Here is a 25,998-nt window from a genome sequence, read left to right on the forward strand (position 1 = left end):
AAATGCAGTGATGCTTTTGCAAAGCACCAGTCTTATGGTAAAGATAATAGCACATGTAATTTAAGGGCAATGTTACTATGTCGATGACTGTGGGCAGTGGCACAGGTATTTTATGTATGTAAATAATTTGGATTAAGAATTGAGGGAACAAATTGTATGGTGAAGTGTTAAAGACTGTAGGAAGACATGGATAGGCTCAAAGTATTGCGGATGTACTGTAATGCAAAGTAATATGGAACTGAAAATCAAAGAAAGGGCTATACTTTTTAATGGCAAGATTTAAAATAGAACAGCCATGATGGTGTGAAGATGCTCAAGTCATTAAACATGGCAGTGCAAGTAGATAGACCAAAAAAACAACCAGCAGAATCTTTTGGGATTTATATGTAGGGGCATAGAATACACAAAAAGCTGATGTTGAATTTGTACAAGACCTTGTCACAGATGGAGTACTGTGTACAGTTATAGCAGCACTCTTTAAATAAACATATAAAAGCATCAGGGAAACAACATGGATTCACTTGGATGTCACTTAAAATTCAAGGTTCAATTATGGGCCTAGTCCTTCACTGGAGTTGAGAAGGTTGAAGTATACCTATGGAAGTCTTGAAACTGAGTTTTGATAGTGTGTATGATAGTTATTTCCATTGGTCAGTGAGTTCATAATGAAAGGGCATAATTTTAATGAGTTAATTGGGAGGTTAGAATTATTTTTTGTGCACAAATTCAAGAAAATGTACAATCTTCCCACAAGCTATTGATTCCATGACATTGAAACAATCTGTAAAACTGATTTAGAAACAGGAATGCTAAGTGGAATGAGGAAAAAATAGGACTAGAGAAGTTGACTAAATGTGGCAAAGAATACTGATGCAGACATGATGGATCAAATGGACAGGTTCTGTGATGGAACATTCTTAGATTGTGCTGGAAGAGTTCTTCAGTGGTGTGCCTCTTTTTTTATTTGTTTTTTAATTAATAACATTACCTGCAATTATACTGTTTGTGGTGTCCAATTGTGGCTGTGGATTAAAAGATGAATTTATTACTCAAAGCTAAAGAAACTTACCTCATGCTTTCAGAAAAGGGTCACATTGTCTCAGGGTACTTGTGTAGCCTTGTATATCTCATTTGCTTCAGATTGGCAGGAAACTTGGGTCATAGAAATTCCTAACATGCTTTCGATTACAGGTACTTGCTGCTTTATTAAAACAAATTAACTCGTGTCCCTGGGTATATGGTGAGTAATCCCTCCAGTACTCTGGACTAGGGCTAGTCTGATGGCCAACTTAACTAACCAGCTTGGGTGCTAATACGATTTGAGCTATAGCCATGCTACACTATATCTTCCATTTTCTTTCTATGGTTTGTGTTTTTATTTGAAGTGCTGTGCATGGCTCTCCAGTGTGGAAAGCTGTGCTCAATGGCAGCAAGATGAATCCAAAGATAAAACTGCTAGAACATAAATGGACACTACACATTACTGGCTAACTTTCTCTCTACTGTGCAGTGTATTAAAGCCATAATAACTTAGTACTGCTCGAGGCACCAATAACGATGGGGAAAATACAAGCTGGGGAAATGAGATTAGTGCAGAGTGAGAAAGTAACATAAAAGGTTGAACTGGAACTTTGTGGAGTTGTGCTTAGCCCTAGCAGAACTATTTTAATGTAAAATTCAGTTTTTATTTTGTATATGTCACGAAGAACTTCCACTAAATTTTGATATGTAGACTTAACCCTTGTCAATTCCAGTCAAGAATGAATTTGACTGAGTAAAATATGAAATTACTATATATCTCTCTCTCTCATCTCTATACTCAATGGAGTTTAGAAGGATGAGGGGCGGATCTGATTGAAACTTACAGAATACTGAAAGGCCTGGATAGAGTGGACTTGGGGAAGATGTTTCAATTAGTAGAAGAGACTAGGACCCGAGGGCACAGCCTCAGAGTAAAGGGAAGACTTTTTAGAACAGAGATGAGGAGAAACTTCTTTAGCCAGAGAGTGGTGAATCTATGGAATTCATTGCCACAGAAGGCTGTAGAGGCCAGGTCATTGAGTGTATTTAAGACCGAGATAGATAGGTTCTTGATTGGTAAGGGGATCAAAGGTTACGGGGAGAAGGCGGGAGAATGGGGTTGAGAAACTTATCAGCCATGATTGAATGGCGGAGCAGACTCGATGGGCCGATTGGTCTAATTTCTGCTTCTATGTCTTATGGTCTAGTCAGCATTCTAATTGAATGTCACCTGAATAGCTTTGGCTCTGTGGTAGCACTTGCCTCTGAGCCTGCTGGCTCATGGGTTCAAGCTCCATTCCAAGACTTAAGCACGCAATCTTGGCTGACATTTTGGTGCTGAGAGTATGACTCATTCTCAGGTGGACATAAATATAACTGAGTGGGACTTAATGCTCTCCTGTCATGGTCGTAAACAAAATTAGCACCAGGATTAACAAATTTCTTGATTTTGAATGACTATTCTGCTTTCACACAACTTTAAATATGCACGTATGTAATAATAGTCTTGTATAAAAACATTCTTCATAGTTACTGAGTTTACTTTCTATCTTGAGTATCTCCACTATTTGAGAATTATAAAGCTCTGATTAGTGAATTACTATCGCAAGTTAACTTGCGAAACACTAGCTGCACTATAGACTGTTTAACGTTGAACTTCGCCTTGTTAGCCTTGCTCAATTATTCATTGGTCAAATGGTCATTGTAAATTGTTGTTTGTATGGGATAATTTGGGAAAATGAACTAAATTCTGCTTTGTAGATGAAATGATTTAAATAGAATATGTAAGCACTTCAAAATCATAGAATATGACTTTTCTTTCATTTGCCCTGTGTACAGCACCTATAATCTAATTATCCTATGTTAGTGGTCATTTTGTCAGCTTTGCTGAGAGAAATAAAACAAATGAAGAATAACTAATTTAAACTTGATAATTGGTACAGAGCATTCTAGAGTTGAAGTCTGTGCCAAATAACAGTCTGCAATAGACCACCTGCCCTGTAGGATAACTCTGCTGGACCAAGAATTTAAACCATCTACAAGCTGTAGGGCAAGCTGGCTATATACTGCCAGTTTCAACAAGGTATGGGAATTGTATATGAGGAAGAGAAGCAATAAAAGTATTGCTACAGGAAAATATTCACTTGTTACAAGATAACATTGGAGCAAAATTAATAGCTGATCTTTTTAAAATGCTGCAGAAGCTTCATACTATTCAGTCCTGATTTTTGTCCATATTTTACATCTCCATTTAATCTGAATATGCTTCTGGTGATGTAAAAATCTTACTGGACATACAGCCTTTTGAAGAAAAAGTGCTGTTGAAGTAATATTTTATTCCTCCTCTTTCTCATTTCACTTTGAAATTTCTGTTCGGTTTCCGACAGTGAGAAAATGGAACTGTTCCAGGGATTCTTGTCGATATAGCTTTTTGAACCAGCTGCTAGGAAATATTTGATAAGGCAGACTGCTCTCAAATATCTTCTAACTTTTTTAAAATTGTTTTTTAAAACGGAAGGGTGAAAGTACTTGCATATGCCTGGTGTATTCCCTCGCTTACCCCACTAAGACTGAAATTGGAATTGCGTCTGAAAATCTGACTTAATTTTGGGGTATTGTGCTTCTACACGTGTGGTGTGCCAAGGGATTTCTGATTTAAATATTATGTGGCAGACTGCTCTTGCTCAATTCAGCACATTTTCCCATCCAGAGATTACAGGTATTGACTGGGTTAAAATGATGTAGGGTATTTGGCTGTAGATTTCATGTTTGCTGAGTTCAGTTTTGTTTGAAGTTAACTTGCTTTATGATGTTGTGGTCACATGGTGCAAGCTGACTAGGTTTAAATTGTGTGTTTCTTAGTTTGGGGGGGCTAGCATATTTGCAACAATAGCATTTGTCTGTTTTAACAATAACAGAAAATGGTAAACTGAAACATTTCAGGCCTGTGACCTTTCATCCTAACTGGGAAAAATTACCAATGTAGTAAGTTTTTGAGTCCATGTCCAAATGCAGCAAGACTTGGACAATATCCAGGCTTGGGCTGACAAGTGGCAAGTAACATTCGTGCCACACAAGTGTCAAACAATGACCATCTGCAACAAGAGAATCCAACCATCGCTGCTTGAAGTTCAATGGCATTACCATCACTGAATCCCCCACTATCAACATCCTGGGGGTTACCATTGATCAGAAACTTAACTGGGCTAGCGATGTAAATACTGGCCACAAAAGCAGGACAGAGGTTAGGGATCATGCGGCGAGTAACTCCCCTCCTGACATCCCATCTCCCCCCCCCCCCCCCAAAAAAAAAAGCCTGACCACCATCTACAAGGCACAAGTCAGGAGTGTGATGGAATACTCTGCACTTGCCTGGATGAGTGCAGCTCCCACAACACCCAAGAAGCTTGACACCATCCAGGACAAAGCAGCCCACTTGATTGGCACCACATCCACAAACATTCACTCCCTCCAGCACCGGCACACAGTAGCAGCAGTGTGTGCCATCTACAAGATGCGCTGCAGGAATTCACCAAAGCTCTTTCGACAGCACCTTCCAAACTCACGACCTCTACCATCTAGAAGGACAAGGGCAGCAGATAGATGGGAACACCATCACCACCTGGAATTCCCCCTCCAAGGCACTTGTTACTCTGACTTGGAAATTTATCACCGTTATTCACTGGGTCAGAATCCTGGTACTCTCTTCCTAACAGCACTGTGGGTGTACCTACACCACATGGACTGCAGCAGTTCAAGGCAGCAGCTCATCACTGCCACTTTCTCGAGGGCAACTAGGGATGAGCAATAAATGTTGGCCCAGCTAGTGAAGCCCACATCCTGTGATTGAATTTTAATAAAAGTGAAAGTGGCCTGTGATCAGGTGAAAGGCAGGAGAGATTAAATGATGAAAGGTTTCACAGTGCAAGGCCAAAGGGGGTGATGATGGGACCTGGTGAAACACAGGAAGAGAAATAGAAATCAGCAACAAAGGTGAACAAGTGTGAAGTGGTTTAGTTTGGTAGGAAAAATGGGGAGAGGCAATATAAAATAGTGCGCAATTCTAAACAAGGTCCAGAGGGACTTTGGGGACTATCATTTGAAGGTGACAAGGCAGGGTGAGAGCACGGTTAATATAAATAGGGGCATAACTTCCTTGCTTTTGTACCCTTGTGAGAAACAAAAACACTGGTTCAGCCTCAACTGGACTATTGTGTCCAGTTCTGGGCATCACACTCGAAGGATGTGAAGGCTTTAGAGAGCATGCAGAAAAGATTAATGAGTGTGATTCTGGGGTGAGGAATGAGAACCAGAGGGCACAGATTTAAGGTAATAGGCAAAAGAAGCAATGGCGACATGAAATTAAAACTTTTTCACACAGCAAGTGGTTAGGATCTGGACTACACAGTCTGAGGGTGTGGTGGAGGCAGATTCAAGCATGATGTTTGAAAGAGAATTGATTGCTATCTGAAGAGGAAAAATCTGCAAGATTGCGGGGAAGGGATAGCACTAGGTGAATTGCTCTTGCAGAGATCCGCATAGACATGACAGGCCAAATGACTGCCTCGTGTGCTTGTAATCACCATTCTAATTCTATAGCAAGACAGAAGTGATGGAGAACCGTATCGGAGAGAAGAGCAGAACTTCTTTCGATTGCGCATTCCTGGACAGTTTTATGTGCTTTATTCTGATGTCGGAGATTAGGAATTTGGGAGTGTAAAGTGTGCACTCAAACCAGTGTCTTACACTCCTTTGTGGTGCACTTCCATATCATGCAAGTATTTAGTAAGTAAATTGGTGCTCTAGATTAGATTCATTGTCTTCCTCATTTTTTTTCTTTGGCTTACCTTAAGGTTTTAGCTTAAAGGACCTGTTTCTTTGTACACAAGAGTGCACTCATCACAGCATTGCAAAGCCTATTCACTGAGGACAGAACATCTGGCAACAAGGACATGTCTCAGGATAAAAATCCTATAGAAACCCAATAGCAAAACACTGCAAATGTTGGAAATCTGAAATTAAAAACCGAATGCTGAAAATACTCAGCATCTGGCAGGATCTGTGGAGAGTGAGCCAGAGTTAATGCTTCAGGTTAATGATCTTTCATCAAAACTGGTAAAAGATCATCAACCTGAAATATTAACTCTGTCTGTCTGTCTGTGTGTGTCTCTCTCTCTCGCCGCCAATGCTGCCAGACGTACTGACTGTCTTCAGCATTTTGTCTTTATTCCTTTTGAACCAATAGCTGTAATTATTGAATGTTAAAATATGTATGTAGAATACAGCAAACTTTTAATATGGAATTTCACATCTGTGGGTTAATCAATGTCTGAGTATCTCTTTCCCCCACTAATACCCTCCCCACCATTTCTGTTTAAGTTTGACTGTGCGTGCACAATGTATACATCCAGTGGTTATGTCAATTTTTTTGTCTAATTGAGTCCCTGTGAAGCACCTTGGGACATTTTCCTATCAAAAGGCACTATGTACATGCAAGTTATTAATCCTTTGCTTACTGTGCAAGGACCTAATGGGGTTGACACAAACCCATCAGTTCAGAACGTAAAATTTAACTAATTTTGAGCTGAAGATGTATACAGTACTTTTTAAAAATAATTTGAGCTTGATTGGAAAACTGGAGAAATACATATCTGAATGTACAGAAATTGGCAATTAAGTCCTGGACCCATGAAGTCTCATGGCACCAGGTCAAATTTGGGCAAGGAAACCTCCTGCTGATTACCATGTACTGTCCCCCTCACTGATGAATCAGCACTCCTCCACATTCAACACCACTTGGAGGAAACACTAAAGGTGGCAAAGGCGTAGAATGTACTGTGGGTGGGGTCTTCAATGTCCATCACCAAGAGTTGCTCGGTAGCACCACTACAGACAGAGCTGGCTGAGCCCTAAAGGACATAGCTGCTAGACTGGGTTTACAGTGTGGTGAGAGAACCAACAAGAGGGAAAAACATACTTGAACTCCTCACTAAACTGCCTGCTGCAGATGCATCTGTCCATGACAGTATCAGTACAGTACCATGACAGTGACCACCACACAGTCCTTGTGGAGACGAAATCCTGAGTTCTTATTGGGGATACCCTCCAATGTGTTGTGTGGGACTACCACTGTGCTACATGGGATAGATTTTGAACAGATCCAGCAACTTGAGACTGGGCAACTGTGAGGCACTGTGGGGCAGCAGAATTGTACTTGACCACAATGTGTAATCTCGTGGTACGACATATCCCCTGACTTGGTGGTAATGGCAGGATGGGGGATCAACGCTAGTTTATTGGAGAGTGCAGGAAGGCATGCCAAGAGCAGCACCAGGCATACCTAAAAATGGAGTGTCAACCTGGTGAAGCTACAACACAGGGCTACTTGCGTGTCAAACAGCATAAGCAGCAAGTGATAGACAGAGCTAAGCAATTCAGCAACCAACTGATCAGATCTAAGCCCCACAGTCCTGCCACATCCAGTTGTGAAGGGTGATGGACAATTAAACAACTCACTGGAGGAGGAGGCTCCATAAACATCCCCATCCTCAATGATGGAGAAGCCCACCGCATCATTGCAAAAGATGAGGCTGAAGCACTTGCAATAATCTTCACCCAGAAGTGTTTGAGTGGATGATCCATCTCTGCTTCCTCTGGAGGACCTCAGCATCACAGATGCCAGTTTTCAGCCAGTTTGATTCCCTCCATGTAATATCAAGAAATGGTTGAAGGCACTGGATACCGCAAAGGCTATGGGCCCTGACAGTATTCCAGCAATAATACTGAGAACTTGTGCTCCAGAACTTGCCATGCCCCTAGCCAAGCTGTTCCAGTACAGCTACAACATTGGCATCTACCTAGCAATATGGAAAATTGCTCAGGTATGTCCTGTACTCAAAGCAGGACAAATCTAACCTGGCCAATTACCACCCTATCAGCCTACATTCGATCATCAGTAAAGTGATAGGGGTTATCAACAGCGCTATCAAGCAGCACTTGCTTACCAACAATTTGTTCACTGCTCAGTTTGGGTTCCAGCAGGGTCACTCAGTATCTGACCTCGTTATAGCCTTGGTTCAAACATGGACAAAAGAGCTGACCTCCAGAGGTGAGGTGAGTAACTGGCCTTGACATCAGTGCAGCATTTGACCAAGGTGTGGCATCAAGGAGCCCCAGCAGAACTAGAGTCAATGGGAATCAGGGAAAACTCTCCACTGGTTGGCATTATACCGAGCACAAAGGAAAATGGTTATGGTTGTTGGAGGTCAATCATCTCAGTTCCAGGACATCGCTGTAGGAGCCCTTCAGGGTAGTGTCCTAGGCCCAACCATTTTCAGCTACATCAGTGACCTTTTTTCCAGAAGTTCAGAAGTGGGGATGTTCGCTGCTGATTGCACAAAATGTTCAGCACCATTTGCAACGACTCATACTGAAGCAGTCCATGTCCAAAAGTAGCATGTTATGATAGGCAAGTGATATTTGCCAGGCTGACCAAATCCACAAGGGAAACTTGGCCACACTATCATAATGGTTTTGTAATTTGTATTTATTACCAGAAGGTTTGTGCACAGAATTCAGAAGTAATGAGTCCACTAACACCATCAGAGATTTAAAAAAATTAAATTAAAACTTTTTTTAACACAGAATCAAACACACACAAGATCACAGTTACTTAATATTATAACAATTCCAAAAGTACCTAATTAACCAGAGTCCCAGTGACACACCCCCTCTTTTTTTAAGGCAACAGTTCAAAATATATTTTAAATTTATAGAGACAATCCAGCAAGGTTACCAGAAGCACCCACTCAACAGTGGAATTTCAAAGGCTTTTAACACAACTTTGCAGAAGTCTGCTGTTCCAGTAACCAAAGTGGCTAGAGGCTCTTCCCCAAGTCTGTTTCTCACAGTGTATCTTTCGGATCTCGCACGACGCCACACACGCAGCATTCCATCCACCCTTAAGTATATTTCCTCCTTCTTTGATATGTAAATTCCATTGTTCCCCCATGTCTTTGGAATTTACTTTTTCCATGAACATCTTTTAATGTTATCATTATGGTCAGCACTTTTGGGGAAAAATCAACATCATAACCTTGCTCCTGTTACAAAAGTATAATTTTCATTTTTTTTTGGTTTGTTGTAAAGTCGGTTTTATAGGTGTGAGTGTAGATTGTTCTGTCTGTGTGATTTAATTATATTTTGAGTGATAGACTGCAAGCTTGAAAGTAAAAGAAGCTAGGTATAGAAATTATTTGAAATGCTAATGAGTAAACATGGATGTTGTCTTAGCATGTAATCTTTGAAGGGTATTTGCATTTTCAGATAAGTAAAAGGATTGTTTGGGTTTCAAAGGGATGTTTGTCTGTTTACAACTAGCCAGATAAGCAAGACTAAGCAGTGTGTTTATTTTTCCCAAAGGTTGTTGGCAACATGAAAGCTTTTATATTATGGGAAATGTATAGTTCCAAAGATGTATGGAGCAATGGAATTTACATGTTAAAGAGAGAAACATATAAAGGAGAACGAAGGGCTATATGTTGGGGGCCATGTAAGATCTAACAGGAGTGTGTGAAGCAGCCTTGAAGCCTCCAGCCATTTGTTGCATAAGTCTGTGTCCAGTAACTAAAGTTGGAGAAAGCCATTTCGAAGCCCAATGTCAAGTAGGTACTGTTAACTTGCTGGCTTTTTAAAATCTCAAATCTGTTTTGGACTGTTGCCCTAAAGGGGTGTGTAACTGGGAATCAGGTTAATTAGGAATTTTAGGAGTTGCTATAGTATTAAGTAATTGTAGTCTTCTATATGCGCTTGAATTCTTTTTTGTTAATAAATATTTTGATTTTTTAAATCTCTAAACATCCTAGATGGCTCACTGCTTCTGAATTCAGTGCACACATCTCATAATAAATACAAATTGCAAAATGGTTGTGATAGGGTAACCAGGTTTCCCTTGTGGATTTGGACTGCCTGGCACACATCTGCCATGTCATAACATCCTATTTATCTTGCCAGTCGTAAAAACCTTTGTCTCTTTGAAAATCCAACAACTTTTCCCTTACTCTAAAATTGCGAATTTCATTCACCCTATCTGCTGACTTTACCCTAACTCACTCATTAGCATTTCAAATTCCCTTTTACACCTAACTGCTTTGATAATTTCAACCTTGCAGTCTATCTGTCTAATTTAGTTTTCTCTCACGCACATGGATACTTTACAATATCTCACAATAATATTATGAAAAATGATAGTTTTGTGATAAGCAAGACATGGACAATATCCAGGCTTGGGCTGATGAGTGGCAAGCAATAGTTGTGATACAAGTGCCAGGCAATGACCATCTCCAACAAGAGAGAATCTAAACATTGCCTGTTGACATTCAATGGCGTTACCACTGCTGAACCCCCCACTTTAACATCCTATGGGTCACCATTGACCAGGAACTGAACTGAACTAACCATGTAAATACTGTGGCTACAAGAGCAGGTCAGAAGCTAGAAATCCTGTCACGAGGAACTCACCAACTGACTTCCCAATGCCCGTCCACCATCTACAAGGCACAACCTCCTTGATTGGCACCCCCTCCACCACCGATGCACAGTCTGTGCCATCTACAAGATGCGCTGCAGGAACTCACCAAGGCTCCTTAGGCAGCACCTTCCAAACCCACGACTGCTACCATTTAAAAGGACAAGGGCAGCAGACACATTGGAGCACCACCACCTGGAAGTTCCCCTCCGAGCCACTCACCGTCCTGACTTGGAAATATATCGCCATTCCTTCACTGTCACTGGGTCAAAATTGTGGAACTCCCTCCCTAACAGCACTGTGGGTGTCCCTACACCACATGGACTGCAGCAGTTCAAGAAGGCAGCTCACCACCACCTTAAGGGCAATTATGGATGGGCAACAAATGGCCTAGCCAGTGATGCCCACATCCCATGAATGAATAAAAAAACACTTGTTTTTGATTGTACAGCATTCATAGTGCAAGGAGATGAGTGTCACTGTGATGTAATCATTTTGCAAGCAAAGTAAAATTGACTGGGATCAAGGTTAGGATGAGTTGAGATTGGGAAATGATTGCAGAGAGACTTCATATGAGTCTGCTGCATGGATCGCAGTCTTCCAGCGGAAGAAATCCGTAGACCCGTTTTACCATGCTGTTGGATGCCATGATGGAAATGTACTTTTTTTTTTAAAAGATCATTTGAGCTTGAAGTCCTTATTAGGAGATCAAGTGGGCTGAAAAACCCACTTCTTCAAGGCCTACTGTATAATTCTGTGTTGACTAATATTTTTGTGAGATTAAGCATTTTATTTTAATAAGACACCGTTAATTCCATTTTGCCTAATCCAGAAAATATGCTAAGATTTGAATACTTCCTATGCAATTGCATCAAATCAAAATAAGGGTGAATGATTTTGAAGTTGCATGTCATTTTTTTGCATACTTTAATTTTCAGTAGAATATAAAGCAGTATCTTACGACTTGACAATTACATATTATGCAGCAACTATGAGTTCAGGAATACTACTTAATGTAAGAATCGTGTCCTTTTAAAGGTGTTGCCTCTATCACCTCAATTCTAGATTGCCTTTCATGAAGTTCAAGAATTCAGCATAGCAGCAAAAAAATACAATGTAATTGTTTTTGAGTGATTTCCTTAATAAATGCCTAATTATCTTCCCATATGCAAGATGACTTGTTTTCCTACCATTTGCCTCTAATTAATTGGGATGTGTGAAAGTGACCTGAGCAGGTTTGCTTTTCATTTTAAGTGTTTAAACAAATAAGTTTTCTCTCCTCTCTCTCCAGTGTTTTGCCAGATGACCTTGACTGAGATAGGGAGCATTGTGGGCAATCCATGGCTTGCATGAAAGTTTGTGTTTGAGTAAATTTGTTTTAAACTGGAATTGTATCAAATTTATGGTGTCCTTGAAATTATTATGCATTTGAAATATTCTGATGTGCGAGTAGATTACCAAGATCATTTGAATTCATTTGTGTTAAACTTTGACACCTATTGGGTCCATAGAAGTAGGAAGAAAGCCCCACATAACTTCATGCCTGGTCCCTTTTTATAGTGACTGAAGCAAGCAAACTGATCTGAATTATGAAACTGGCTAAGGATTTACTTTTCACCAATGAGCACTTGTAATGTGATCGGTTACTTCCATGTCAAATTCTGGGAACAAGCGTAGTGTAATATTCTATTACACAGCTCTGCTACTTGTACAGGAGTTTTAAATAGCTGTAAACATAAGTCTGTGATAAAGCAACCTGCCTATAAAGTACCTTGAATTTTTTGCTACACTAAAGGTGCTAGCGTGTACTTTGTTTGTGGCGAACTTGACTAGTGGATCTCTTGTGATGCTGATGACTTAATGGTTATATATCTGTTTGCCTTCACAGGCCAGTGGGAATGCCAAAAATGGAAAAAGTATACTTGCACAACCCCAGCACAGAAGAAACAATAATTTTAGTATCAATATCAGCAACAACATCACACTTTCATGCATCATTTTTTCAAAATAGGGTAAGAACTTTGTATTTTGCATTTGTTGAAATAGCTGCAGGAATAATCATTACCTTCGTCATGTGTACATTGGTGAAGATCTGAGATTTCTATTCTCCGCAACATATGAAGTTAATCTGTAGCCAGAACATGCCATAAGGGAAAATATGTAACTTTATGAAAACTGTTTGCATCACTTGCAATGACTGCAAATGAAAATGTTTGCCGTGCCAGGAAGAAAATAGGGTACGTGGCTGGCTGCACGTATTTTAATTATCTTTTGCAGTGCTGCTTGGAATGCAATGACATGAATGTTTTAAGCATTTTTAAACCACTGAAATAGGTTACAGATTTGTATTTTAGCAAAGCAATAAATTTGCATATTTCTTTAGGTCGCACTTAGTGCCATGTATAGCTTTTACCATTCCATTATGGAAGGAACATCGCATCATATATTCACCCATGATAATACCAGGAATGGGAAAATTATGGCTATGTAGGGAGACTTGTGATACTGGGGCTATTTCTATTGGAGCAGAGATGATTAAATGAAGGTTCTCAATTTATGAAATATGCAGCAAGGTTATTGGAGCATAAAATGTTTTACTATGAAGTGGTAGAGGCTGAGACCATTGTGTCTGTACAGGAAAATTGGAAAGTATTTGAAGAGGAGGAAATGACAGTCATGGGAAAAGAGTGATTGATTAGCTTTGAGTTGCTCTAGTGAAGACCAGGCCCAGACTTGATGGGCAAAATGGTCTCCTTCTGACCTGTTGTCTGTGGTATTATTGAATTACTTTGAAATGCTGTTAAAACTAGAAAATCCTTCAAATTTTATTATTGAAGGGCTTTGATTTACTGAAAGGTAATGATTATTCTTTTTCACTTGCATATTTTCATAACTAGAGTTACTAATTTTGTCGGGTAGTCCAAACGTTCAAGATTTTTTTTGTCCATAATTAATTCAGCTGTGGTATAATATTTTGACAAGGCGTGGGAGGGGACAAATGTTGAATGTACTAATTTTAATTTACTGTGCAAGTAATGGAGACTATCTGCCAGCATCACTATTAATTGTAGAAGTTATGGTTCACCAAGAGGTCACCAGACTCCAAATTTGTTTAAGTGTGGTAGTTATGTCATCACTAAGATTTGTAAGTGAATATTTATCAAACATTGTTGCACAAGCGAAGCACATGGAGCTTGCTTGTTTGGGGAGTATTTTGTGCCCTTTTTTATAACCAGCCTGCCAACATGTGCTAAGTGCATTTAGTACCATTGTAGCAATAGCAGCCAAGTTGTACTAAATATTTGACTCACATACTCCTAGCATTTCCAATTTTGAAACATGGGAATTTATTGATTGTATGCAACAGAGATCAAACTACGTTTGAGCATTAATGCCTGTATATACTGTATATAATATGTCAGTTGGTTGAAGTAGTGTATAAATGTTTGCATATGTGGAAGCTGCACATAAATAGGGTCCAGTCCCCTACAGTATTTTTCATTGCAATAGTTTCCTTCACCACAAACTTAACTGTTGTAATGAATAATATTGATTCTTAGTTTTCGAAGGGAATTCTCCAGTAGGTTAGTGGAATTTTGAAGGCTTGTTATCACCTAGGTTGTTTGTAATGTTTAGGTGATTGAATTTGAAAATTGATCTGATAACATTTCCATGTTTGCTTAACAAACAGTATAAGTTCTGCATAATGCACCATCAAAAATTTAGAAAAACAACTGGATTTATGCAACTATTTTTTGTTACAGAAACTGTAACAATTTTCATTTCCAGTGATTGGTTTACAAATTGAGGCTCCAGTGTGTGGCCAGGTCTTGTTCAAATAGACAGACTCGGACACCTTGGGGTTCCTCCAAACTTGATCACTGCACGGGCATAAGAACTTGTGTAGTGGCCTCCCTTTGTGCTGTACATTTTCTGTTTCAAATAGTGTAATTAGCAGTAGAGCAAGTACAACTTGGCTGGTAAGGCTGAGATGGTAGTATTCAATGTGCCTTACTAATACTGACAGATTACATATAATGTTGCAAAATAGTTTTTCTCTTCCAGGCCCTCACCAAACCCCAAACTCTTCCTCTTTAGATTGACTCAGTTTCTCTTGTGAACATTAAGCATTGTGCTTATGAAATGACAAATTCTAATTCTAACTATTTTGGCTGCCACAATAACGTCTGATGCAAATCTAATTGTGCAACTATAGTAAGGAATAGAATTGGTAACAGCTACACCATAAACTAATAATCATATAAACTAATTCATATTTTTGATTTTGCCTAGATTATTCCACCAGGAGGAAACACATCTTTTGATGTAGTTTTTCTTGCAAGAGTAGTGGGAAATGTAGAAAATACTTTATTTATTAATACATCACTTCATGGGGTATTTACGTACCAGGTAAGAAAGAAAGACTTTATTTTTTTTAGTGCTTGAGATAATGTAGCTTGATTCAAAGTTTTAACTGAAGTAGACTTTTAATACCTGAATTTCTTCGATTTCCTCCCCCCCCCCCCCCCAAGCCAAACTTTCTAAATTTCAAATCTCTCCTTGTGCATTTCCATTCATTCAGTGAGCAGCAATGTTGCCTGGTATGATCAACAGGCATTTTTGGTACTACTTCCACATCAACTAAGAGTCTTGTCTCCTCTCGGTGCGTTCTTCAACCAGTTGAGAGAAGGCATTTTTGTGGGCAAATCATAGCATGAGGGATTTCAAGCTCAACTTGTTTGAAACAACACTGCAACCATGAAGTATTTTGACTTTTTTTAAAAAGTGCTCACCTTTGGCAAAACTGATTTGATGAGATAACAGAAGCTTACATACCTCGCTTAATTTTATTAACCTGTAGTACTTTATTTATTGGTCTTGGTAAATATTGTTTGATATGGTAAAAGACCAAAACTTCATCTTTTTGAATCCTTTTATTGCAGGTGTTTGGTGTTGGAATACCTAATCCTTATCGCTTGCGCCCATTTATAGGGGCAAGGGTTCCTGTAAATAGCAGTTTTTCACCTTTAATAAATATACACAACCCTCACAGTGAACCTTTACAGGTAGGTTTCCTTTTTTTGGTTTATCCTTTACTGCTGGTTATATATTCCCTCTCTGGTGTAGTGCAATTCCAGAGAAAAGTCCAGATTTGTGGTTTTAAATCTCCAGTCTTGGCCTGGCCTTCAAGGGAGGTCACAACAACAACTATTAGGTAGTTCCTGATAAAGAAAGGAAATGGCCTGGTGGACAGTTTCCACAGCAGGAGAATAGATTTGGTGAATTCACTTCCCAGTGTAATAATATCCCTGTTATCAAGGACATTAGTGTAAATAATACCAATTTTGACATTGTCATGATTTTTTAGAAATATTGTGCAAAGGAGCTAACTTTTTAAATGTCTGGTTTAATGCAACAATTCACATTTCCTGATATGCCTCTTCCTTGTATCTAACTAAAGTAGCCTCATTTTCTCTTGAGTCAAATCTAAACATGCTACCAAAAAAAAACTAGCAATTATATAACGCCTTTTAGAACTTCAGGATACCCCATTGCACTTCACAGCCAATGACGTACAGTTTTGAAGTGTAGTTACCATGGTAACATAGGCAGCCAATTTGGGAACAGCAAGGTGATAATGACCAGATAATGTTTTTAAATGATGGTTGAGGGTTAAGTAGTAACCAGGACACTGGGGATAACCTCCTTGAAAACACCCTTGCTGCTCTTTAGCGCCATAGGATCTTTTATGTTGACCTGAGAGATCAGGCAGGGCCCCTGTTTAGCCAAGGGAGGTGGCACTTCTGACAGTGCAGCAACCCCTTATCACTGCATTGGACTTGTGCTCAGGTGTCTGGAGTGGCACTTAAACCCACAGCCTCTGACTCCAAGGAGAGTGCTACTAAGTGACAAACCAGAGTAGCATTTACATTGTAACTGAGAGTGATCTAGTAATTTTAAGAAGAATGGTTTAGTTTTGCTATTTGAAGCTAGGATATGGCGTTCTGCTTGATGGTGTAGTCTGGAATTTATATTGCCTATGAAAGATTGATGATTTTGTTACTTGCATCGTTCTATAAATTATTTAAATGTATATCAGGGGTAATACTCAAAATGGAACAGTCCCAAAGCCTTCATTTGACACCAGTTATTTCTGGACTAAGATAATCATTCAAATCTATTTCTTCCTCTTTTCCATTACCCTTAAAAAGTTTTGGTATCTTGCTACTCGGTTGTAAGACTGAAGGCTTTCTTTTGTATTCGGCTGGAAGTGATCAGAAACGTATGGGCTCAGTCAGTCTGCTCTTGACATTGAGTCAAAATTTAATGCAATCAGTCCAGTGGATGAGAGTTTAAATCCTACCATGGCAATTTGAACTGCATTTTTTTTGGAAAAGTAAGCACTGAAAACTGGGTAGCTGTGCTCACAAGTTGGGAAAGAAGCACAGCTGTAACAGGCGGCATGCAGAACTGAGAAACTGTGAAGCCTGGGCTTCAAGCTGAGAATGAGAGCAGTTTAGGCACATACTGTGGCTGGAGGAGCTCAGATTTCATGGGGATGTGGCAGCAACTGCAAAATGAATGAGTCAAATGTGCTAGACTGCCAAAAATTTAGAAAAGCTTAAAAAAAAATGGCATTGTGACATTGCCAGGATTTTCAGCGCTTAATGCAGTAGAAAACCCTGGAGGGAGGAGTGTGGTTTCTCCACGTTGGGAGATATGGTAGAACAGCTTATAGGATTGCTTACTCTGAAAGAACAACACAGAAGTTTCATGACTCATTGACTAAAATGTAGAAAGGAAAGAAGTAAATGACTAGCAGTTCCAAAGTTACTTTTATCCAGGAGGAAGGTTAGGAATGTTGGCAGTGACTTGGAAGTTGAGGTTATCTGAAGTGACCGTGTTGACATGATGATCTGGAGCTAATGGTGCTCCATCTTGTGGCAGAAGCGTACAGCTGTAGATGGGACTCTGACAGATGGGAATTGTTTTATATTGGGACAATCAGGGAGCTATGTAGAGGTGTGATGGAGCTTTTTCAAATAATATTTGGAGTAGTTTCATTGTGGCTGCCTATTTTTATTGTTTTTAAGTGGTGGGTCTGGTAGTTTTTGTTACTATTTCCTTGGTGACCATCTCAGCTGTGTTTTGTTTCACAAACATTTAAGCAATTGTATGCTGATGTGGCACCTAATGGGGGCATCAGCATAGTGGTAATGTTGCTGGACAAGTAATTGAGGTTTGGACTCGTGCTCAGGAGACATGGTCCAAATCCCACCATGGCTGCTGGAAGAATTTCAATTCAGTTGATCATTAACTCTGGAATTAATAGTCTCAGTAATAATCATAAAACTACTGGATTGTCATAAAAAGCCATGTGCTTCACAAATGTCCTTCAGCAGAGGAAATCTGCTATCCTTTACCTTTCTTGGCCTTTTGTGACACCAGACTCACCAATGTGGTTGATACTTAACTACCTTCTGAAATGGCTTAACAAGCCAGTCTGATGTAGGCAGCTCACCACCACCTGTGCAAGGGCAATAAATGCTGACCTTGCCAGCAATGCCCACATCCCATGAACGAATAAAAAAAATTCTTGTGGCAACTGGCACATGACGACCAAAGGCAGACTACTAAATGTAGCTTTTTTAAAAAATGATTAGATCAGTTGAGAACACTTGTCTTGATTATTTAATGTTTTTAGGCTGTAGACCACTAAACTCTAACTGTGCTTCACCAATTTCTGTAATATCATACATTTAGTGAAATGATCTATCACGCAACTCACTCCAATAATATTACACATCATACTGATCCAAATCTAATGGATCTAATACCTGTAATGGTGGTACTTTGCTATCTTCTAAAACTTATAATGCAACCAACTCTATACAAATATTTTTATTCTACCTCCCTCAAGAGATGTGCAATATTGGCTTGTAGTCCAGTACGCTCTACCCTTCTGTTGCTCTTGAGCTTTGTGTGTGTAATCTCTCTGGCCCACAGCATGTGAAAATTCCAACACCCAGGTAAACTTTTGTACCCAATGCCCAGGTTCTAGATCAAAGGTTAGCAATTCTGCTATTACCAGGTGAGATGAAGACAATAAACATCAAACCTAAACTGTTGAAAGAAATTAGTTGATCAATTTAAATCTGGGTATTACTTCGTTAGTGAATGATAGCTTTGGAGGAAATTAACTTTTTTTCCTCCTGCTTACTACTTTTTTGTTGCCAGCTTTATCCATACTACTTTTTGATTACACTTAAGTCAGATATTTGATTTTTTATTTTAAGAAGTTCTGACTTCAGCCAATTTGTGTCCCAAAAATGCCTGATGCCCTGAAATAGGACAGTTTGAGGTGTGATGCAGCAGACATGCACTGGACATTCACAAGTAATGATATGGATGTAGTAAACTAGTTGATTGGCACAAAAATGCTCACCAAACCAATATTGAAATTAAGTAGGTCTCATTTGATTTGGCCGTCTCAAATTTGAGTACCGTTTTGTCCAGGTCCCAAGCCAGTCAAACTTCCAGTTTAATTTTTTAAAGTTCTCTTTGGGAGCTGCCTTCTGTATTTCCAGTGCTCAGCAGTGACCAATAATCATCAATTACCTGATTTTCAGGAGCCAATTAGAAAGTAAATAGGAATACAACATTTATATTATACAGCTTTTTATTAGAGACTACTTCATTCAGCTTTTAAATCACTCAGCTTATCTGATTTTTTTTTCAATTACCAATTGTGCTATTTTAAGATAGAATTCAAGAGCAGTTCTAATGAAGATCAGATGAGTTTTATTTGGGTTCAAAGATTAACCATAATTTTATTGACTCAGAAGCTTTGCTAACCCATTGAACTTTCATGGAATCAATCTTTAACAGTAATGCTTAGGGTTCAAACATTATAGGACTAGAATTCAGAAAATATGGTCTATTAAAAGGTATTACAATGTTCAAAGTATTATCTGGGAATTGAAATACTGTAATTGAAGGGTTAGATTGTTGCAATGCTACTGATTTAACCTCTCCCTTCTTGCTTTCTCTGAGGAAGTGGGAACAGTTAGAATAGTCTGTTTGAAATACGTTTCTTGTGAGATCAAGCACAAAATTTATGAAATTGTCTTTTAACTTTACCTCCCACACAAAATAGCATCAGTTTCCCCCAAAGCAACCACAAATGGTTCCCAGCAGTAGTTTATCATTACAGCTTATGTAACTGTTTCAACTTCACGTCATTGCAGGGTTCTGGTTACAAAAATTAGTCATTGTAGGGGTAAAAAAGCCAGATTGATATGAATAGATCAGCCTGTATGTTGAGGGAACTAGGACAACCATACTAGAATACCGTGTACTTCTGGAAAATGTTATTTGTCATCTCCTTGGGTGACTGCAGTGTGGGATAGTGGAGTAGTCCCTGGTGTATAATAGGAATGGGGACCATGAGGTTCCCGTATATTTTTAAGGGTGGGGTGAGTATGTAATTGCTGTCAACAATCCTGAACTAAAATGAAAAACTGGTGGAAATTACTAATCAATTCATTGGCTCCAGCAAGGGAACATTCTTCCTTCTGAGTGTCTAGTGAATACAGAATTGGATTAGCTTAAACAAAAACAGAATTACCTGTAAAAACTCAGCAGGTCTGGCAGCATCGGTGGAGAAGAAAAGAGTTGACGTTTCGAGTCCACATGACCCTTCAACAGAACATTGGATTAGCTTGTTGTGTTGCCTCTTCTTCAGTCACTATCTTGTTATCTATATTTGTTTGGAAAGTATGAGAGGCACTGGAGGACTGCTATTGCTTTGAATCTATATTTCAGCACTAGCTGCCGCATTCAGGATTTGGGGGAAAAAATGCAAGTACTGTTTATTCTGAAGTGGGAGTAGCAAAATGAGACTGATCTGGTTTTGAGTCTTACAATGCATTTATTCAGCTACCAATTTGATCACCAGTTAAGCAATACTGTTTATGCTGGCCAGCATCTGTTTGGTTGGAATTCCATTTCTCTGGCCAAGAAGAGAGCACCATAAATGTCTAGTTTACTCCAGCATTAAAATTTAAACGCTATAGGAGCTGTGCAGTAGTGATGCTCGTCTTGCTGAAACATTTGAAATTAATTGGATTACATTGGATTAAATAGAACATGTGGCACAGAAACAGGCCATTTGGCCCAACCCGTCCATGCCTGTGTTCATGTTCCATTCAAACCACCTCTCTTTTTTTCCCCTCATTGAACTGTACACCATCGTAGCCAACTGTTTCCATCTCCCTCATATGCTTGTTTAGTTTCTGCTTAAATGCATCTATACTATTCACAACCATTCCCTGTAGTAGCGAGTTCCACATTCTCACCACTTTTTTTGGGTACTGCAGTTGTTGCATGTAGACTTAAGCATTCAGAAGGCCCTGAGCCCTTTGTCTGATTTGGCACCATGCAGCGCTGCATGTCCCCTAGTGTAAAACTAAAGGAGCGTGAGACTACTCTCTCCTTCATTCTTCGCTCCTCCTTCTCCCCCACCGCCCCCCCACAACCCCACACATTCCCTGCTTCTCACACCACTTTATCTGGAGTCAGGTTACACTCCATGCAACTCTGTTTCTTCACGAATTGTTAAAGCCCAACTTTTCTTTCATGGACTTTGGAAAAATGCTTCATGAAGACTTTGATTTTTATTTGACCAGGTAGTTGAAATGTACTCAAGTGGAGGAGATCTGCACTTAGAGCTTCCAACAGGTCAACCAGAAGGCCCTAGAAAATTATGGGTGAGTATCACAAGTTCATCACTGCCCTGAAACTGGTAAATAATTGTGGGGCAAATTTGATTAATTTGCTTCCTATCTTATAATTGCAGTGCCATATTACTTAATTAAGCCAGATTAATAGCTTTTGGAGGACTTGGGGTTGGAAGTGGCAGATATACTCTTGTATCATGCTACAGATGTTCACTGATCTGTGTCTCAATGTCATACTGTTTCATAACCCAAATATGTTTTTTGTTTGAGGCCAATCCCTTTATAAGTATGGCTAACAACAGGATCTCTTGCTGGTAATCTTTCCAGTATCAAGAATTTTTTTGATGCATCTCTGAAGCATCTAAGGACATTTTTACTTTTATTAAAGGCACTATATAAATGATTGTTGCCTTTGAGGATGGATGGCTCTGGATCTGCTTTCAGGCTAATTTGAAATTTTGACCCTATTTACATCAGTGAAGCTGCTTTGGGTGCTTCCATCAGTGACATGTCTGATCGGCAATGAAGGAAAGAGGACTTGAAATGGCAGTTCTTAGTCAGACGAATTTGAACTGTTTCTTTTAGCATATAGAAATACATTTTAATTATATATTTCAAAGCCAACTAGGCATAGGGATAGCGATAGAATCCGTGTCAATTTTGATATTTATGCATAGATGCCAAAATGATGTCTGAGCACTTGAACTTGCTGTAGTAATTTTAATCGTAAGAGCAAATGTGGGTGATGGGCGGGAGTGAATATGCACTCTGGTTGTCCAATTGGGGAGTTTGGTTGAATCATTTGGCTGAAGTAGTATGTGGAGGCCCAATGCTTCTCCAACAGCAGTGGTGATGAAAACTTCAATCCACCTTTCAGGAAAAAGATTTAAGACTTGTATGTGATGGAGAAAAACCTGAGAAACAAATCTGGGATTGTGGAAATGGGGTCAGTAATGAATTCCAGCATATTGTTCAGTTGCTTTTTGCAAGTTGACTCCTGAATTTGACAGATCGAAACTTACAGTTCCAGCTGGTGGTTCATGTAGGCCCCATAGCATCCATTTAGAGTGCCACTGAAGAAATTGTGCAGCAGGTCTTTCCTTGTAAATGCAATTAATTATGCTGGCCACAAAGAAGGAATGGTGGCTTATTGATCAGTTCCGGTGTTTAACTGGATCTGGTAATATGAGCACAATTTATAAATACACAACCTGAGTTTATGCTAATGTGTGGGCGTATTGATGTATAGACTGGACTTGCACATGGTCGAATTTGAATGATTTTAAACTTTATGCAGCCTGAAAACTGGTGCTCTGTTATCCTACGCAAATTCAATACAACTCTAAATAGCAGCTCTTGTTTTTAATTTAAATACATAGAACTAGCTGCAACTGCATAATATCTACATTGTCCTGAACATTGGGATTTAATTTAAAATGCAGTATACAAGTTTGCACTTCCAACCTGGATTTTATGACTGAATTAGGGATTATGACATTCATTAGTTTGAGCGATCCTTTACCTGATGATAAAATTGTTAAGTACAATGGTATAAGCCAAATTCTGTAAGGATTTAATTAATATATGTTAAAGATTTAAGTTGTTTGGCATGAAGGGGAGGCAAATATTTTTTCTGTATCAAAGAAACACAATAGACATGTTTCCCTCCACTGTCATTCTGGCTGCAAATGTGCTATGAACTTGTAATGGGCAAATCTATTAAAGTTTATTTGTGAAAAATTGTTCCACAATGTCATACGCCATCTAATAGCACCTCCAAAATAAAACTTTTTTAATCATGCTCCCAATACGGCAGAAGTTCCTGCAGCTCATTGTTGACCACTTGCTTGCTCGACCTCGCGGGGCTGTTTTGAGGATAATGTTCTTTGCTTTTCTGTCCAGAATCTCTCTCTTAATATGGATTAAGGTCTTACGTTTTTGTAACTAGGAGATCCCACCCTACGAAACTAAAGCTGTGATGCGAGCCAGTTTTTCTTCAAGAGAAGCAGATAATCACACAGCTTTTATCAGAATAAAAACAAATGCATCAGACAACACAGAGTTCCTTATTTTACCTGTTGAAGTGGAAGTTACAACAGGTGAGTCAGAAATGGATATCATCTTGCATTTGTTTTTCAGTGTATGATCCTACAGATTTTTTTTTAAAAGCAAAAATTTACTCTGGTTGCAGCACCTGGAATTTATTCCTCAACAGAAATGCTAGATTTTGGTACGTTACGAACCCAAGGTGAGTTTCTAAATTTTATTGATTAATTTAAAGTTACAGCATTGGTCATAATTCATATGCTTTGTATTCCTGCCCCAAACACACTGCTGGCTCCACCTGCCCTTTTTATTCACCACTATTTCATTCATTTTCCTCTGCTTTATCTGTCATTGTCACTTTTCTGCACTTCCTCTTTTGGACTGATCCTTGATGATGATTTTCGCGATCACCATTTCCATTTCTGAGACTAGCTTTATAGTCTAGATTTTTATTAACTGTGAATTTGAATCCCACCAGCTGCTTTGGTGGGATTTGAACCCATGTTCCCAGTGCATTAGCTGGATTTCTAGTCTGGTGACATTGCCACTACACCACACACCTTATTATATTGTGATTTTAATTTTTAACTTTTTTTAAAGCAAGTTCTGTGTCTGAACGAGGAGCGTGCCAAAAAAATGACATTCTCTTGTTTACTAATTTCAACTCTTGGAGCAGCATAAATGGTAGTTGCGGAGATGTGAATAACTTAGACTACCTTCACTTCTAGTGAACATTTAATTCAGAGTGACCTGTAATGGGAGAAAAAAGTACATGTAATTGTACTTGTTTTAAATCTCAGCAATCAGCTGATGCATGAGCAGCAAAATACTTAATCTTGTCATTTCTCTGCAGATCTTCCAAAAGTTTTAAATCTTCATTTATTAAATTCAGGAGCAAAAGACGTACCAATAACAGTAAGCTCTTACTTTCCATAACTTCAGACTATAAAATTGTGTTCTTTCATATTTTTGTTTTATAACTGATGTACATTTGTTCTCTATTTCTAGAGTATTAAACCATCCCCACCAAATGAAGCTGTTACAGTAGACTTCAAGCCAATTACACTAAAGGCATCAGAAACTAAATATACCAAAGTTGCTAGTATTATATTTGATGGTAAGTGTATCCCTAAAATAAGTATTTATTAATCCTGAACTGGATAGCTTCGTTGAATGTATTTTGTCACTTAACCACAATACATATTCTTGGAAGTCTTTTATAGTCTATATACTTTCATACAGTCCAATCCTGTTGTATGTAATATAACCATATAAGCAACACAATGAAAAATGGAGTGTAATTCAGATAGTTCTCTGAACATACCATGTATAAATAACTGCTCCATTATGGAAAGATTTATCTATATTTCTTTTCCCTTCTGTGGGTTTCCTTGTTCTCTGCACTGACTATGAACAGGTGTGTTTTCACTACTGTTTCGCTGTCAGTTAAAAGGATGGCCTGATTTTTTTTATATAACTATCCCTGTTTGGCATCATTGGAGAGGTAACTCAGATCAGAAATCATATTCCTAAAGGCAATTCTTGTACATAATATATTGGACTTCCAAATCAGTCTGTTCCAGTTGCTGCTTTCTTTGCTATCTATAGCTTAGCCATGTTGGCAGTATTAACCTTGCAGTAGCCTGCAACAAACTTAATTCAATTTTGCCAGGTTCCTTGTTAGCCAGTCATACAAGCCAGCACCACAGTACCATTGGAATATTGGCCAATTATCTCAGATGTGCTAAAATAAAAGCAAAATACTGCAGAAGCAGGAAATCTGAAATAAAAACAAAGTGCTGGAAAAACTCCAAAGCCTGGCAACATCTGTGGAGAGAGAGAGGGAGAGAGAGAGAGAGAGAGTTAACAGTTCAAATCCAATATGACTCTTTCGAGTAAGTGTAAAATTTGTAATCTGAATTTCACAAAATATTATGTACTTGATGTCAGTGGATCTAACCGGAGATGGTACATATACTGTCATGTCAAAATGCTGTAAGGCCTTTCATTCAGAAATAGAGACCTACATTTATTTTGTAGCTGAGTTGCAGATCATTTTGCCATACCAAGTGACGAATTGTATGAAAAAAATATCATTGCAATATTCCCATGAATCATAGTTGCATCTTTTCTTGTGACCTCTGGCCAAGCGATAATACATTTCACATGCTCCATTGTAATTAATGGTTTCTTTACTCTTCATTTACCATCTGGCTGCTATTAAACAAGAAAAGAGCTGCCTCTATTCCTTGCCTCCATTTTACAATGATTTGGGGGTTTGCCCACCCATCTGAATAATGTAACTTTGAAAACACATTTTTTTGAGACTGTACATGCTTCAAATTATTTGAAATTAATTAGCTATTAATCTGTGCTCTGTTAAATATGCATATTCTTGCATATCCATTATTTATACAGAGGTATGGCTAATAGTTGCACAAAAATCTGGAGCTTTTTTGACACAGGTAATAAGATTTGTCAATGTGAAGCTTGATCACAGTTTGGTGTTATTTATGCAACTTTGACTTTATTGGCTGTGAACTATATTGAAGTACAGTATAGGAATATCCTAAATTTCAGATACAATTAAAGAAAATAGAACTTGTTTCCCATGAAAAATAGGAAGCTTTGCAATTTCCAAATATATGAAGGGAGCAGATAAAATTA

General features: G+C 38.8%; 1 protein-coding gene across 4 annotated transcripts in view; it reads left to right on the plus strand.

The window, feature by feature from the left end:
- The window catches only part of tmem131 (transmembrane protein 131), a 169,708-nt gene that overhangs the window by 82,099 nt on the left and 61,611 nt on the right, over nucleotides 1-25,998 (plus strand). For all 4 annotated transcript variants that reach the window (XM_078545156.1, XM_078545159.1, XM_078545158.1 and 1 more), the window contains 8 exons: nucleotides 12,435-12,558; nucleotides 14,840-14,956; nucleotides 15,490-15,612; nucleotides 21,235-21,315; nucleotides 23,234-23,384; nucleotides 23,477-23,533; nucleotides 24,185-24,246; nucleotides 24,340-24,448. In XM_078545156.1, the coding sequence (XP_078401282.1) occupies nucleotides 12,435-12,558; nucleotides 14,840-14,956; nucleotides 15,490-15,612; nucleotides 21,235-21,315; nucleotides 23,234-23,384; nucleotides 23,477-23,533; nucleotides 24,185-24,246; nucleotides 24,340-24,448 (824 nt within the window). The remainder of the gene's footprint in view (nucleotides 1-12,434; nucleotides 12,559-14,839; nucleotides 14,957-15,489; nucleotides 15,613-21,234; nucleotides 21,316-23,233; nucleotides 23,385-23,476; nucleotides 23,534-24,184; nucleotides 24,247-24,339; nucleotides 24,449-25,998) is intronic.

Source organism: Cetorhinus maximus, chromosome 7 (assembly GCF_964194155.1).
Source record: "Cetorhinus maximus chromosome 7, sCetMax3.hap1.1, whole genome shotgun sequence".
NCBI lineage: Eukaryota > Metazoa > Chordata > Chondrichthyes > Lamniformes > Cetorhinidae > Cetorhinus > Cetorhinus maximus.